The sequence below is a fragment of the Anopheles arabiensis genome, chromosome 3, assembly GCF_016920715.1.
Source record: "Anopheles arabiensis isolate DONGOLA chromosome 3, AaraD3, whole genome shotgun sequence".
NCBI lineage: Eukaryota > Metazoa > Arthropoda > Insecta > Diptera > Culicidae > Anopheles > Anopheles arabiensis.
The window spans coordinates 31102905-31120775 of record NC_053518.1 but is presented as its reverse complement, the minus strand read 5'-3'; the positions used below and the strand labels follow the sequence as shown (position 1 = coordinate 31120775).

At 43.1% G+C, this 17871-nt stretch overlaps 1 protein-coding gene across 3 annotated transcripts in view; it reads left to right on the top strand.

Annotated features, from left to right (window-relative positions):
* LOC120902278 overlaps window positions 1-17871 on the top strand; it is a 68530-nt gene that overhangs the window by 36362 nt on the left and 14297 nt on the right. The window contains exons 2-3 of one of the 3 annotated variants that reach the window (XM_040310892.1): window positions 9883-10438; window positions 14445-14611. In XM_040310892.1, the coding sequence (XP_040166826.1) occupies window positions 10379-10438; window positions 14445-14611 (227 nt within the window). In that variant the 5' untranslated portion in view covers window positions 9883-10378. Of the gene's footprint in view, window positions 1-9795; window positions 10439-14444; window positions 14612-17871 lie in introns of all 3 variants that reach the window. The other 2 variants (XM_040310890.1, XM_040310889.1) reach the window with 2 other exon arrangements.

Here is a 17871-nt window from a genome sequence, read left to right as displayed (position 1 = left end):
TGTAGTTTCGAGCGCCCAAAGCTCTTTGGTGTGCTGACCAGGGGAGGAGCGTAGCAGCAAGGAAGCTGCTTTGTAAATGGAAAAGTTTCTTTCGATTTTTAAAAGATTGTTTCTTTTCATTGGTTTTGTCGGTCGGTAGGTTTGGTTGCTTGCGCGAGGGAGCTTCATCAATTTGGCCATTTTTTTAAAAAGTGTTGTAAAACTTCAACCGGAAACAACCTTGCCTTTAATTTCTTATCGAAGTAATAGGTGGCTTAGGATGCTGTAAGCCAAGGCTTCAATGCCTTTAGGGCACTTACCAGCGCTTGCCAAAGCTTCCCTACAACATGCTTGTATTTGATCAAAGATAATTTTTAAATTTTGTTCCATCCCATGGTCTAACCGTCAGCTATTTCACCCACAAAGTAACCTTTTACACAAAAACCCATCTGCCACATTCAAGGACAAAAGCGGCGAAAAATCAATAATTGCCATCATTAGCTGTGCACGCGTGTGTTGCTTTCCAACCTGTCGCAACCGGTGAAATTCCTCAAGGTGTCGGCATCTTGTGGTTTCTTTTTCCGCAACATTAGCCTCCGCGTGGCAAGCTTACATTCTGAAATATGAAACCCTGGTAACGGAGCAGAAGGTAACAGACGGTGAAGAACGACAAAAAAAAAAAAAAACAAAACGGCAGGCAACATCTCTTAAGCTCACTCGCTACCGTAAAGAGCCCCAGCGCTGACATTCCACCTCACACGCGGATGAAGATAATTATTTCCCCTTCTTGGCTGGTTCCTCCATTCTCGGCGCTCGCTGTCGCGCTATTTGGAGAAGCTTTTTTTCTTTTGCGCTGCGTCAAGTCAGTCACTCGTGTGTACATCGCTCCGCTCGACAACAATGCTCCGTGTGACGGTGATTTGACACGTACAATTAAGCCTTTGTTTAGCTTATGAGCTGAAACCGCGAGGGAAGAAAATCACAGGGATCGACCATAATAGACGGTACGGTACGGCTTCAGTCTTCACTGATGCATTTGCATTTGGTTCGAGTTCGGTTTGTTAAGGTCGGTTGGTATTATTTCCTTCGCACCGCATCCAGTATGAGGGAATGGGAATGGAAATGCATGAGGTACGTTTAATCGCACAGGTGCTTCCACTGGTACGACCTGTGGTATTGGTGAGCTGCTATGCAAGACAGCAAGGTACTAAGCTTTATTTTGTCATTGTCATATCTGGCTTGTATGTGTATTGTAGCAGTGTCGAGTCGAGTCTCTCATTACGGTGTGCGCTGGTGTGCATCGGAATAAACATGAATCTGTCTGTCTTTGGGCGAGCTGTGTCCATGTACACATCCTTACCATCGGTACAAGGTCTGCGCGGTGTTCAACCGAATGTAAATTTGTAGGTTACGGTGTCGCACTGGTTGAGTAGGAATACAACAAAAGGAAAACAAAAGGGAAACTACTTGTACGGAAACGGTAATATGGTAATGTTTGATGAACGAAATGTATAAATTTAGGCGTGTTCAATTTTAGTCATACATAGAGCACTCCTGAATGTATGCAATGCAAACATACAACATCTTGATTTATTGGGTTTTCGATGGAAATGGTCAACACTAGTCTTTGTGCTGTGCATGTAAAGCTTGACAAAAAACATTCAGATGTATTCTATTCTTGTAATCGAGTCGTCTCGATGTCAAGTTGATGAATTTTTTATGTTAATTTGTATGAAAAAAATCACATTTAGTTCATTTTCTCGACTCGAATCGAATCGAGTTCAGAATAGAATAAGCCTGATTATTGCATTCAAATATGCAAATAACATGGCATACTTTTAGGCGCTGTCAGTGCATCACTGTCGAAACTACCAATAAAATTATGCAGTTTTAATAGTAATTTTTGTTATCGTCCTTAAATGTTCTTAAGCTTCTTTCATATCAAAAATTCGCATGCGCTTTACAACAGTTTCCTTTCAAACTGTATTCCTAAGCTTTCCGAGCCGATCTCCGAAAACGACTTGGATCAAACTTTCACCCCATAGTCATTGTGTTACCCATTGAACAGGAATCTCTACAAAGCCAAGCTTCCAACAATCACGGCTTTGAATGTTCAAAAACATCTCGTAAACTCCTCCGGGAGAGGGCAAACCAGCTCACTGTACTAACCTTTTCATGCCATTGCGGTGTCGACCATTGTACAGGTCTAAACCTCATCTTGTTACTGAATTTGCATTCCCGAAGGTGTTGGTGTGTGTGTGTATGTGAACTATCCATTTTCCACACCCAGTTCTGCGAGGCAATCGACACTCAAAGCTCGTTACCCGAACTTTATCCTCCAGTGGCTAGCCCCATGTACGTGCACACATCATCCGCTGCCAATGAGCTGGTAACCAGATTCACGTAACTAGCATTTCCCCGTATGTAAACATGCTGTTCTCCCTACCTACACACACACACACACACGAACTCGACTGCTCATGCCTGAGTCAATATTACGAGCAATGGTTCAACAAGTGAACCTTCATTTTTGATGCAATCAGCACACACTTATACATGCAAAAAATGGAACAAAGCTGACCCGATACGAGCCAGCTGAGAGTTTAGGCAAACATTTGATTAGGATTCGTTCCCGAACCGGCATTGATTGTCGTGCACTGGCGTATTGACTTTTTGCCCTTCTCGCACCGCTCACTTTTGCACTCCCTTCGAAGGGAGCGACGGTATTTAAAGAGTAATATTTTGCTCTTTTTGTGTACTCGTTTTTAACATTGGCAATTGACCCATTCTTATGAATTCTCTGTTTTCTTATTTGCCATTTTCAAGCTTCTATATGCAAACCAATATTGATTTCGTTACCTTTTTTCACTATTTCCTGTTTGTCATTTCATTTCGTTTTCTCCATTTTGAATGTCTGAATAAAGCTTTTAAAACACTATCCACAATGGTCAATCTCGCAACTGTCCGCAATTTGTTTTATCCACTGGTTAAATCCACTGCCCAACGTGATTTGAATCCATTTCAATAAAAACTTTCTCCTGCTTACACGCTTCCAATCTACAAAATGATTTTAGTGATTTTTTTTATTTCAGTCCATTTTGTTCTCGATGGAGTGCTTGAAGCCAGGCAGACCACCGTTGCCATCTAATGACTTAATGGATGTAAAATAATTCAAGAGCTCAACAAAAAAACACCGTGTCAGATTTGTGATCAAACACGAAACTTTCTCCATTCATTCTGAAGCAGGCATTTTTGTTTTGTTTTTGCTCTTCCCTCAAAGAGTTCAACCCCAAAAGATGGCCGAAAGCTGTGGAAGGTTGAGCAAAAACGTGGAGAAGAGTTTGGAAAAATGAATTTAATGGTTGATTGATTTTTCGCCCACCTTTTCCTTTTATCCGGCCAGAGCTGCTCGGAACGAGATTCACCAGCAAGTGTTTTTAAATCAAACCCACAACCCACCCACAGACACACACACAGTCCCAATGCTGTAGGTGGTTTTCCGTGGAAATTTACCGCAAAAAATGGAAAACAAAAATAATGAGTCTTAAATCTGTTCGCTGCTGTTGTGGGTGCTGCTTCTGGTGCCATCAAGCTAAGCCGGGTCCGGACTGTTTACCGACCAGTTTGATGCTTAACCAACCTTGCTGTCACCACTGCTGATGGCGAGCAAAATAAAATACAAAAACCAGCACGAGGCGTGATACAGCCTCATAACCTCATAACCTTGTCGGACAGTGGCGCTGACAATGGTGCTGGCAGCGACCACTCATTGCTTCCCATTTGTCACTGTCTGTCACACCCGGGGACGTTCGGAGTGTTTCGGCGCTTTTCACTTTTGTCCGTTGCCTTCCTCTTTGCGTCCATTTTCCGTTAGCAACCGTTACCATCATCCTCATCCGGGCGAAAATGGTCTGGCTGAAGCGCCAACGCCGAATCTAGTTTTCGGTCAGCTGTTTGGTGTTGAATTTGCATTGTTCTCGAGAGAGAAAAGAAAGGTGGCGAAAAAAAAGTATGATTGCTTCACCCGTTCGGCCCTATTACTTCCGGCGGAAGGGGCTGGAAGCCCCTTTTTGCCGCTCTTTAGCAAGCTTACCTCAATATCGTCTTATCACTCACGGTTTCTGGCCTCACCCGCTCTTACACGCTATTCCTCTGTCCCGTCTCTTCCAGCTGTCTGGCGGGCCTGTCAGTCGCGCAAGGGCACGAAGAATAACATAACATTTTTATTCTATCGTTAGCTTTCCGGTGCTGGCTTGGCGCTGCCACCGGCGCTTGTGGGAATAGTGTCATATCGTTATCAGAGCTGACATTAATTTGATGACATCCTTTTTGCAGCGGACGGACAAACGAGCGCCAACCCAACAGGGTGAAAGGAAAAAGCCCGTACTCTCTCGCTCTCTCCTTTCTTCACACAAACAAACAATGAGACCTAGCCACCAAATAGGGAAAGGCAACGGTTCCGGTCCCATGCGCTTCGCTACCGGCACGACAACCGGAAACATGATGCGCTCGTAATGATGGATATTTTTACTTCCGCCAAGCTAATGGAAGTGAAAGGCACGCGAAGGGAGCACACACAATAAGAGCTTGGAGCTTGGAGGCTGGCTGGATGGTATGAAACTGGCGCGTGGGGTTGTGGGGACGGGCTTATAGATGCAAAATAAAATTTTCATATCCATGCCCGTGTGCACGTGATGAAGGGAAATGGAACGAAGAACCATTTGTGTATCTTTGGCCGAGGGCGATACCAAATGCTGAAAATATAAAAAAAAATCACTCAAACAAAACATCAATGAGGAAACTGAGACGAATGTTGGAGCAGTTTTTGTAGTTAAATTATTTAATGTAATTATAACCCCGCGCTAAGTTTGCTTCATATACTAAACCCACGTTGCAACATACTGTAATTATTGTTTTAAAAACACTACATCAGCAAGACAGGTCTGCTAAGTTGTTCTTTTTTATATTCTGTTTTGAGCTTTCTTCTCGAGCTTTCTTTATTCGAGAATAACAATTAAAAAACCACAACACTTGTAATCCAGTGGTAAAAGTAAGTCTAAGCTGTGCAGTTTGTTTGATTCTCTCTCTCTCTTTCTCTCTCTCTCTCTCTCTCTCTCTCTCTCTTTTCCCTCTCTATCTTGGACTTGACTAGAGGCTCATGCTTCATGTTGATACTTTCCTTCTTAACACCGCATACCTCTAGGGGTACGTAAAGCGGTTCTGCTGCCGCCAGTTGGTACAGCTGCTGTCGAAAACATTTGCACTGCTCGAACGATTCAATATTTTAATGAACGAAACGAAATGGAACGGGCCGAGCAAACGAACAGAGCAACAACAACAATAAACAAGATCCCTTGACATTAAATCGGATTCTAAAAATAATCATTCATACGTGCTCTTGGCAGGCATGTTGTGTACGTTAGCAGTAGCATGTAAGGATGTTTTTTCTTCTATGCGGCTTCACAACACCAATTAGAGTGACAAATATTTTGATTCGATTGTTTGGCTTGCCCCCAGTAGCTTCACTGGGTAGTTTGCAAGCTGTATCGTTCGATATTGGCAATTGAAAGTTCAAAGTTGAATAGCAAGCGGTATATGTTACTTTATTATTTGAATTATTCACATTGATAGTTAATGTTTTTCTGTGTACTCATGTGTATAAGAATATTATAAGTTGATGAATATTTGAAGCAGTTTAAACAATGTTTTTATTAATTGTGTTTTATATTACACAGAAATAAAAACAATACTTAAAGAAAGCATCCCAAATCAACTCATTTTCATTTATCATTTCAAGACATTCTGAATTTAATTATGCCCCAAATAGTAAAACATAACACGCCTAATCCGTGTATCCCAAAATTAGATTTCCGCATGAAATCTCCTAAATCAAGTGAACAATAGAATCCACCCACAACTTCTCGTTGAAAAGCAATATTGAAATATTTTCCTAAACAAACCTGCTCGCTTTCGACGTCCTCCTCCAGCGCAGCTGCAGAATTGTGCGATGAATGGACAAAAGCTTTCCACGGTAATGAAGGAATTCAGCACCATTTGGCAGGATTCATCACCTCCAGGAAAGATTCACAAAGCGTTCGCAAAACAACCATGCTTCATGGTGGAACACACACTCTAACACAAACACACTCACTCACACATTGACAGAACAACGCCACCGCAGTGAAGCAGCAAATGCAGCAAGCCGGCACCACACTCTAGTGCGGTCCTTTTTATGTTCACTTCACTTCAGCGGCGCTGGTTGGCCCCTGGGCGGACTTCACACCGATGGCGCGATTTGCTGGAATTTGTACTCCCGTTCGGCCCTAGCGGTACCCCGCAACGTGTACTTCCTGCGTAGTCGGGGGACAGCCGGCCCGATGTTTTATGCAGCTGTTGAGAGCAGTTTAAGGGAAGTGAAATGTCGACTCCTGCTCCCGATGTTCTCATCCCCTTCATGGGTGGGCTTGAACTTGGGTATGCCAAGTCCGGTGTCAAATGCAACCCATTACAAATGATAACGGAGGGGCGAAGCAACAGAGAGGTAGCTGGTTGATGGCTGGTATGGGAAAGATTTATTTGTGTTGTGTGTTGGCGCTTCCTTGTTTTTATTAACGGACCGGGAGCATTCCGTTCTTTCGAGCATACTGCAGTGGCGTTGCTTCTAAACAGTGACGCTTGATCTAAATGATTTGCAATGTGTCAGTTATTGAAATATGCATTTTTTAAATATTGAAATATATATTCTAAAAGAAAAATGTAAAGATGAAACAATTTGAATATATTAACAATAAAGCTCTGGTGACTTCAATTGCGTCAAATTGGTACACTTCATTGCATACCTTTAGGCGATTCAGAGTTATTAATTTGAAATTGCATACTTTTAGGCGTATTAACAGTATAAAGGCCGGGCTACATTGATCGTACTCGCAAGCGTAATTTTGATTTTCACTAGCGCATCTGGCGGCGGCTGGTGGAAGCTTTTTTTGGTCGTCGAGGGAATGGTCGTGCCGGATCTCAAATTTAAGTTGTTTTTCTATCGTTTTTTGCCATGAAAATGGATGCAATGCTTAAAAGACATGTGCATCTACCTATTACACAACTTTTCTTATCCAAATTAGGTTAAAAACATGGAAAAATTACATATTTTCTTGAGCGGCTACAAATTGTTTGGAAAAATGCTTCGGTCAGCCGCCGCCAGGTGCGCTAGTGAAAATTAAAATTACACTTGGGAGTACGATCAATGTAGCCTGGCCTTAACACTTACTGACTAACTGACTTATTTTAATAGAGACTTTGAGATTTGGCTCATTCGTCTCTAATATAAGAATGCAAGCTTTTAGGCCTGAAAAGTTTAAAAAATTAAGTTTGGCTTACCGATAAATTTAATTTTTGATAGATATGTAAAAATATCCTTTAATCTCACCTTTTTCCACGATAGATTATTATGTGTAGCCGTTTTGCTCGATTTTACATTTTGCTATAACTCTCCATTTCCTGGAAGATTATAATCCAAACAGAGCAACACATTAAAATTCTATATTCCTGCAACAAACATCGTGCCACTTTCCACCTTATCGTGTGTTTTAACTTTCGATGCTCCAAGAAAACATGGACAATAATTTGCCCGCTTTGGCCAAAAGTTTGAGTTCAAAAGTTTTCATCTGCAATCATGTTCCTGTTTTGCGAGAACAACGCAAAAAAGCCAACCAACGCTGGGGAGCGTTATTTTCCCTTCATAAACATGCAAATTGTTATCTCGATCGTTCGTTGCTATTGCTGTTCTTCTGCCAGAGCAGATGCAAAATATTTCTCCCCTTTTGTTTTCCATCTCCCCCAGTTTTGATGCGTTTAGCCCGGGCGCGGAGTGGTGAACGTTCGTTGGCGCAAGCTACAGTTCGGTGTTTGATTTATTAGCTGCCCGAAAAAGTGGTCCACCAGCACGAAGAGTGTAGAGTCGCTTATTTATGTACCGCTTTTGGACTTGAGTTTTGCGTACCGTGGAGAAAAGGATGAGGATTGTAGAAAAAAGCCCAATTTCAAACCTCACTCCATTGCACGCCAAATATTTCTGCTAAACTTGTTTAGCAAAGTATTTTTATTCGAGGGAATAATGACGCGGTAAAAAGTTGAATGGTTGGAAAACGCGACAACAACACGAGTAATATACAATTTATTACCATCACAAGCTAGCCAGAATAGCCTTTATTACACCACTACAGTGTTGAGTGCATCAGACGATCAACAAACAAAACCGGCTATTGCTGTCAGTGTCATATTTGCCCAGAAAAAAAAACCCCACCGAAAGCAGACAACTCGACTTGGATCGACTTCCGGAGCAAACATGCATGTGTGTACGCCCACAAGCACAAACAACACAGAACAGCAGCCCGTAGCAGGCGATCAGGATAACCATAGAGGACGGCACAAACGAGCAATCACACATTTGTCGGTTCGGTTGTCTGACGCTGACAGCGGAACCGAAAAATTGCTCATGTTCTGCCAGAAGTGCTTCCGCGCGCGCGACAGTTGTCCACAACCGAACAACCAGTTGAGTCTGACTGGCTGACTGTGTATGTGCGTGTGTGTCCATTGCCCAACAGCACCGACAACAGCACTCTAATAGATCCACTTTGGCCGAGTGCCTCGCTGACAGACGGAAAGACATGCGTCCTGTGTCCTTTGCACACTACAGGGGACTGTTATTGGCCCTGCCTTTTCCTCCTAGCCTTCCGAGGTATCACTTTCGGCCGGTTTAGAAGGTTTGTATTGGCGATTTGGACCCGGAAATGGTTGTTTAGTAGTGAGTTGTATGAAGCTCGCGAGGGGTTTTTCATGGTTTATTGAATTAAGTTATAGTTTCATTCGAAAGATTGTACACACTCTACAGCTCTCTGCAGGCAGACTCATTCTATTAAAAGCACGTTACAATTACTTCACCATTGCATCGCCCGAAAATAGCTCCACCATGCTCGCAGCAATGTACTGCTGTGAAACGAGCTGTTCCGTTGGCGAGCTTCCAGGCAGCCCGTACGGTGCGAGGGGTGCAGCATCGTTCAGCGTCATGTTAACATGTTCCAGGAAGTGGAATCACTAACATTCGGCCTCGCTCGCTGCTGAAAGCGAGCCAATTTCGTAGCTCGTTCGTTATCCCTCTCGGCACCGGCCACCGACTGGCCGGCGAAACTGATCACATACACGCCTCCGGTTGCCATCGCTTCGTGTTGCTGGTTGCTGTTCGTACTGCTGACGCTCTTTCCTCCCTTAAAGGCAACAGTGTAACTTTCAATTGTGTCGAGGCGACGCGAGTCACCGTGCGGGGCAAGAAGTCACACAAGTTAACATTTCACTGGGTTGTTCGTTTGCGATGAGCATTGTTTCGGGTTGTGCTACGTTTCCTCGAGGCGCTACGTCAAACTCGCTCGCTGAAGTTGGGACGCGTTTCCTCGAGACCGGGCGTCGAACCGAGATGAGCTTTCGGTGCGTTGGTATGGCGTCTTTTGTGCACCGTGCATCATTGTATAATGGCTTCAAGAATAGTGTAACTAGAACTAGAGTGGGGTGTTTCCATCCCGTGAATCCAATCGATGCTCTGCACAATACAAGTTTGCTTTCTTACCAGTCCAGGGCGTATTGCGGGGGGAGTTGGTGAGATTTATTCACCACAAACGACATCTTAATTTCATCCAAAAGTCCCTATTGAACCATGATTTTAGGAAGAAAATTGTGTAAAAACAAATGTAAACGTATACGAATGGTATAAAGCAATGTCAATTGCATACTTGTAGGCGCATTTCTTATGAATTTGCATAATTTTAGGCGCATTTCAATGGAAATCAATGAAAAACTTACTTCCGTGCATACTATTGTTAACAAATACAAAATTTACCATACATATACGTCTAGTAAGAGATATTCTGAGTGAAACTATGAAATACTGTGCCAATCATCATAAAAGAATGTGACAACGTAATGTGACCACTTCGAATCGTCGACAGAGTGTATATGTGCTTACTGTGCCAGTGTCTACTTAAAGGCTGTCTAGCAGTAGCGATAAAATGTGAATAAGAATAACATACAGTCAACCTGCGCAAAAGAAAGCATGTGAGAAAGATGCAAAAATCGATGTTAATGGTGCTCGGGACGATCACTGCAGTGCCTACCGTGGTACAGCGTCCATTCCTCCCGTGCGTCCGTAATGGGTCTGGATTTACTGCGTGACCAGCATTACTTGCCGTCGCGCCGGATGCCACCAGTGAAAATCGTAGCCGTAATAAAAGCATCGTGTTGCGTGTCCGCGTGCCTAACGGGGGGCTGCGTGTTTAGTACGTACAGTAGTGGGTAGGGGGTAAGGGTAAGCGAGTATTAGCGACACGCGTACTGGTAGTGCCCACGCGACGACATGTTGGCCATGCACCATATGACACCGGTGGAAGTTACCCAAATCTCCAACCTGCACACGGTGAGTTTAAAGTCAGTTACCGTATTTTCCCGAGTAGTGGAAGCACGTTCAAGATTTTCCAACACGGTTATAAAGTTCAGAAGTACATAAACAAGTCTACAATACATTCTTACTGTTACCAGCGGTGATGATACAGCTGGCATTAATGAATAGGATAAGAAAACAATTGCATACGAGCTGCAAATACAGCTTGGAGTTTACAATTTGTAAATGCCTGTCGGGGGCATCAGGGGTTGAGCAACTATGTTTGCCCTCTGATCCGGCAACCTTTCAAGCAAGGTAACAAACAACATGGGAATCTAATTAAAACTGTCCTAGTCCTACCATCCTATCAACATCCATCACGCTCTGAAAGCTTTCCACACACACACACCCACAAACACGCACACATTGTATACAAACACTCGTCACCAACAAACGTGAACATTTTCCGAGATGTTAATGATGTTGTTGGGTTTTGGTGTTGGGATGTAGAAAAAACAAAAACAAAATCAAGTTCACTCATTTGCCAGTCCTGAAGAGCTGTCTACATTCGGGCGCAGCAGTGTTTCGGGTGCCATTCACAAGTTTGCATAGCCTAGTGTCGGGCGCACAACCAGCATCAGCATTAGCGGTTTCATCTATTTTCATTAGTGTGTTGAACTCGGGAAGCTCGGTGTGGGTAAACAAAATCTAGATTCCCTTTTTATGCGCACACTTACGAATTAATTTACAGCACATTCATCAACCTATTTGTGAGATGTAGAGTTGAAAAAAGGTTTTTTTTTTCTATTATAAAATCGTCCCTGGAATTACCTTTTCATATCATTCCATCCCACCACACCTGCTGTCTTATCTTAATCGACAATGTTGAAACATCATGGAAACAGGACAAATCACTTTGGTTTTTAGCTTTACCTTCGTGGAACTGAAATTTATTTTTAAACAAGCGTAGGTCAATCAATGTGGAGCAAAAGTGACAGCAACTCGCTTCAAGTTTTGCGTCACAACATTGGATACTTAAAACGCCTAAAATTAGGCTTGATTGATGACATAACCTCCTATATGTTTGTTTTACGGGCAGTATGCATATGAAGAAAAGTAGTATAAATCGTTTTGTTAACAACTAAGAAGAACAAACATTAATTTCACTATTGATATGGTCTTTATGCAGCATAAAATATTACCAATTCTCGTCCTGCTATGAAAAACAAATATGGTTTTGGTTTTACACAAAACATCAAAATATTCATTAGAAAAACGGCTTCTTCTTTATAATTTGATTCCTTTACATTTTGCTAGCCTTTAACATATTCCCCGTCCACAACAGGTGGAAGCCCAAACACACACACACATCCACATGCACACCGATGCGGGAGCTGTGAGAAGCATTTTAATTAAACTTTGGAACCTTCTGGTGCTCTGAGACTAACCCACCTATTATTTGTGCCCATGCTGTGCCCTATTATGACATAAAGGAACAGGCGGTGGCATACTACTACTACACATTTTACTACATGCATGAATTTCACTGTCTGCACAATTCGGGTGCATTGCGGAATGTGATCAAGGAGGGGAGAAGGATACTGTACGTGTGAGTGTGCAAACGATCGCTGTGGGTTAGAGGTTTTGGCTTAAGCAATTAGAATAATTAAAATGGTTCAAACCGGAACCCACAGGCTGTGAAGGTTGCGGCGGTTTTAAAAGGTTGAAAAGTAGGTAAAAACATTTCGTTATTTCAGCTTTTAGTAGAGAAATCTGTCGCAAAAAGAAATCTTTTTCGAGTGAAAAAAAAAACTTATCGTAAACTCCAGCAAAGTTTACTTTGCCATCACATACATCACAAGCTTTTATGTAAATTATTCGTTTAGAGCAGGGAGAGAAGACGACTATTAGTTTCTGCTGAATAATTATCATCGTTCAGCGTTTGCCATGACCTACCCACTGCGTGTTTCAAATTTTGGCGGCGTCTGTCTGCTCGTGGCGTTTATTATGTAAATTGTTTAATTTAGTATCCTTTGACCCGTGGTAATACGGCGCTCCCTTACATCTATCTCTCTCCCTCTTTATCCAAGGGGTGATTTCACGAGCCGACGAGAGGGTGAATTAATTTAGGTCCCGGCTCGCTAGGCGCACAATTTATCGCCCCGCGGAGATCCAGACAGTACATCGGCCGTAAAATCGATATCGATCGATTAGCGTGCCCCGGGTTGTGGCCGGCAGGTTGACCGGAAGGTTTATTACCCTACCCGAACGGATCAACACCAAACACCAAACACCAAACGCCAAATGTAAGCCGTGTAGTGTATTGGAAATAAGCTGGCTGAGTTGGCTTACCGTGCGATATTTAGATACGATTAGAGGGTTTGTCCGTGGACATTATGTGTGTACACGAAATTGAACCTCATTGGGTCAAAAATGGAATCAAGCAACATAGAGCCGCTCCTGTGTGATTGTCATGACATATTGCGAGTCACGCATCACGAGGTTCATACAGCGTACTACTACATTTGTGATCTACTCGCTGGTTGTAAGTTATGAATATTAATAAACTTACCCGCCGCAGATCGAAATAGTAGCGAAACCATCTTCCCTAGAAGCGTCAATCGAACTGTCGGGCGTAGGTCTCGGTATCGAATTCATTCCCTTTCGTCTTCTCCATCCCCTTATCAATCCCATGCAACCGTTTCCAGCATGGCTCGGAACGACACAATGGCCGCTTCGTCGTGGAATTAAATTCACTAGCGCATGTAAACGGCACGAGTGCTACCGATAGAATTTTAATGAGTTTCTAGGCCGGAAACGCTCCCACGGTGTGGGTGGGTGTGTGGTGTCACGTTTGGTTGTTTGAGTTGCCGCTAGTATCGCTCACTGCTGCTGGTGCAAATTATTAATATATTATTCAGGGCCTACGGGGAAGCGAAGCGCCCGGGTTGGCACGCTTCAAAGTTGTACGGATGTGCACCCGGAGCTTTACGTTTTTCGTATGCATTTTGCAACGGAGATGTACCTGGGGAGGAGTTGATTTTTCTGGTGCAGGTGTACGGATGCTGCGGGCGTTACACCGGCTGGTAGAGTCGTATATTGGAGCGATACGATTGTTCAACCGAAATAGTGCAGCAAACACATGGGAAATGGAACTTTCCCGTAGCAATAACCATACCGTTGATATGTCTAACACATGAGTTATTGTTTCTGGAGAAGAGCTGGAAGCAGCTGTCTACAGGAAAGCTTTGGTTGGTTTACATGATGCCAAAATGTATCACAAACCGACAGCTGTGGTTACATTGAACTCGTGAAATGTATTCAAATTATCGTTTTGTCATAATTGTGATATATTAGCCTAAAAGTATGCAATCCGCTTGGCGTTTAAGACTTGTTAAGTCCTCAAGCACCAATTTTAGATTTCCCTGTGCAGCCATGTTATTTATCATTTTCAAAACGATCCATTTTGATCGTTTATGCTTTCCTTGTGAGCCATTGTTAGAGCCATTTTCTACCTGACTAATACCCAAAGCATCACAGTCTGGTAAAATTCTGCATCTCGTATTCACCGTCTCGCAAAGCGACCTTAAAACCACAACTGCAAGGCACTACATGTCTGGCACGGTTTAGACGCATTTTCGAGCAGCATTAATATTCAAAAGGCATCCTGTAGGATGCAGGTGAAATACTATAAGATTTTAATGCACTGCAGTGCAGTGAAGGAAGCATTTAAGGGGATGCTTGCTTGCTTGCTTATGCGCTCAGCATGAAAATGAGCTTGTGTCTACTGTTGCAACCGCACATGTAACATGCTTAGCTCAAGGTGTGTAAACTAAGAATGTAACCAAACCAGATGAAGCGTTTTAGTCACCGAACTGTAAATCCTGCTGGTGTGGTGAAGGTGTAGGCAGATTATTTAAGAGGAACTTTAATTCAAAGTATCTGCATTTTCAACACGAACAAGATGTACCTTTAAAGGCCCAGTACCAAGCCTAACTTTAATACAACCTCGTGCCTTCCTTTTTGCATTCTTTCTTTGCAGCTCATCCTGGAAATCAACAGTGAGGTGGCACTATTTCGCGACCTGCTCATACACGTCGGCCAATCGAGGGACTGTCCGGAGCTGCGGGAGAAGATCCGAAAACTTCGCCGATCCTGCGTCGAGGCCTGCAAGCATACCGCCGCCCTGATACTGCCCCAAATACGAACGTAAGTGTGTCATTGCATCCGGAGTTGTGGTGGAATTGTATCACTTATCCTCTACTTTACGCAAACATATCGCAAAAACTTACTCCATCATGTCACAAGCAGGAGGGAAAGGGAGTATGTTAACACTTTTATCCAACATTCGTGTGGCATTTCGGGCGATATGATCTGCGATACGATACGTACGATAGCAGTCGTACGAGTCCACTACACTCCCGACTCGACCCCGAGAGCAGGAAGTTGTTAGATGCGAGTGGATGCTTTGCTACCATCTTTCGGCACCAAGGCTAATGCACTCCACATCCAGCTCCCGCACAAACACATGCTTTCCGTTTGGAGGAACTAGCAAGGATCTTGCAACGAAAAGTGAAAAAGTTTATTTTCATATCATGCTGGCCGGCCCCGGAAAGCGTTCACGGTGAGCGCAAGCAAGCGAGCGAACTAACGAGATGCAAACAAGGCTCCCTTGCTCCCGGTAGGTGCAAAGCGGCCGGAAGTTGTTTTCTCGAATGGGCCGGTTGGAAATTGTCCTGTGCCAGTTTAAATATTTACCCAGCGAGCGAGCGCGCACGCGACCAACCGAGGGTGTCACCAAGCGGTCTGACCGGTTGTGTTGTAAGGAGCAGTACTTAAGGTACTTCGGCCCGAAAGGAGCTTACTGTTGGCGGTGAAGTGTTTGTAAAGTTGACTCACCGTCTAAGAATGGGACTACCATTTGTAAGACACCCCGAAAGCAATAGACCTGTTTGGTGAAGAGCGGTATTGTTTTGCTTGTTTCAAGTCGTTGCAGTTAAAGAAAGTGAGCTTTTTGTACAAAAAAAACGCACTAACGAGCTACTTCATACTATGGGGCTGTAATATGAGAAACCAAGACTTCTGTATGACGATACCGTCAAATCATAATATTTGATATTTTGCAAAAGAATGCTGTATACTTTTAATCATCGTTTGAAGCGTTTTTACGTTCTGCGATATCGCCTAAATGTATGCAATATATATGCAGAAATATTTAAACCATTTCCTACCAACACCCAACCGCCTGAGAGTATGCAATTTGGTATACTTTTTTGTAGACTTCTTGATCGACTTGGCGGACAATTTAACTCAACTTCAAACCGAGGAGAAACAAATCTCTACAAAAACAATTCGAAAAAAACCATGAACCAGAACAAGAATAAGACGATTATGAAAGTTTTTTCATTATCTGCGAGAAAGCTGAAGAAATACAAAATCATACCTCTTTCCCCGGCAAGCTCATAACGAGCCTTTCCATTCGAACCGATCTCCAAGCGACAAATGTCGAGCGAGCAGCACTGTTGCCATTGTGGGTTGCAATTTATCAACTTTGACAGCAAGTGGCGTTAATCTTTCAATGCAATTGACAGTCAGTCGGGGCGTTAAACCACCGTCTAAGGCTTTGCGGGCAATTCATACGCTAAGCTATTCGGACTCCGGCAACAGATTTTAAATAAATCCTCACCTAAAATGAGAAGAATAAACCACGGAGTAGAAAGTAGAGAAAGAGGCAAAATAAACACGATTCACGATTGCTGGAGCAGCAACAGCAGCAACACACTTTCGCAAGCAGCGCAAAAGTAATGAACTCTGTCAGACTGGCTGTCTGCCGTTTCCTCCGGCCCACCGGTCACTACCGAGCCGGGACCATCATAATCTGTTCCGCGCTGGGAAGGAAAATAATAAACAACGGGGTTTCAAAATTTATGCAATTTATTTCATTTCCCGTTCCTGTCACGTACGGCGTTGGTGGTTTCTTTTTAGTGTGTGAGTGTTTGTTTTTTTTTTGTGTTTTTTTGGCGGTGCTCTCTACTATTCTCTGTGCCGGTACGAGTTTTTGCACGTTGCTCTTAAGCTTTTTGGCAGTACTGAAGACATGGCATACGCTGCATTGTCCTGTTCTATGCGTTTTCAGAACATACAGCGGGGTGGGTGCGATAATGGAATTGGACATGACTGCAGTGATGGCACTTCTTGCAGCTTTCGTATGCTTTGAGTGTTTTTTTTTAAATTAAATATAAAGTGTTCTCGTTGCCGTTATTCTAATAAACAAGGAGCACATAAACCTTTGCACAACCGCTTTTGCAATTATTCTAAGTTTAAAACGTTATTTAAGGATATTTTTAATGCGATTTTTTTTTTCTAGATTAAATGGCACAAATTATTGCACTACCACCATTTGTCCTGCATTATTAGTTTTTGTTATAAATGCAGCATAATCCTACATTAACAGCTTACCCTCCAACATCCATACACACCAGTAAGAGTCTACAGAAGAGCGAAAATGTCTTAAGGCTATAATCAGTTTCCTTTTGTGAGCGTGAATAATCATTCATGAGATCAGTTTTGAAAGGAATAGTCGCATTCCTCACGTGACTAACATCATACCATCGCTTTAAAATCCAGCTTCCGGCACGTTCGGGACGTTCCACTGCCTCGGCATGGTAGAAGATAATCTATTAAAAAGCAGATTTGCCTTTCGGCACAATCGTCGGATAATCTTTCTGCCTTCCTTTCACAGCCTCTCAGCTCTCAGCAAGGCCGATGGAAATCAGAACGAGAGCCACTGGGGGGGTTGCCGGAATCAAACGGCTTTGATAGTGAAGCGTAATCTTAAGATCGTGTCGGGAAAGTGACACTATTTGAAGCATTTTCTTTTGTGACGACTGTAGTGCAAACGTTAACTATGACATTATGAAGTTTAATTGATTCGCACACCCAGTCCAAACGGTACACAATAGCGACAGTAGATCATGAAAAACTTTTCAACTGCTATATTCGTCTACACAAGACAGCTCGTGTATTAAAACTGAGTCTATCATACAAAAAGATCTCAGGGCTGTAAATTTTACACGCTTTCTCATGGCCCCGCTTGGCAGTGTCCGGCAAGTGTGCTGTATTAAAATATGGATAAAACATCGTCTTTCTCCCCTGCAAACTAGCACGGAAATACTTTTCACGGACCACCAGTCCGCAAGCCGAACTACATGGAATGTGCAATCTATTTTTTGTATGCTACCATAAGCATGAAAATGATCGCAAGTGAACCGGTGCAGCTGCTTGGTGCTTCCAACTGTAAAAGGAAATTCTTAATCCTATCCTGGCCGATTGCTCCCAGCAATATCAACAGTTACAACAGCAAAAAGGAAGGCTAGGAAAGTTTGATTTATTGAGATACTGGTAGTGAATGGGCGACAAGGGACGCTACCGTTCACTGCAGATGACACTCGCAAAACAAGAAGCAAGGG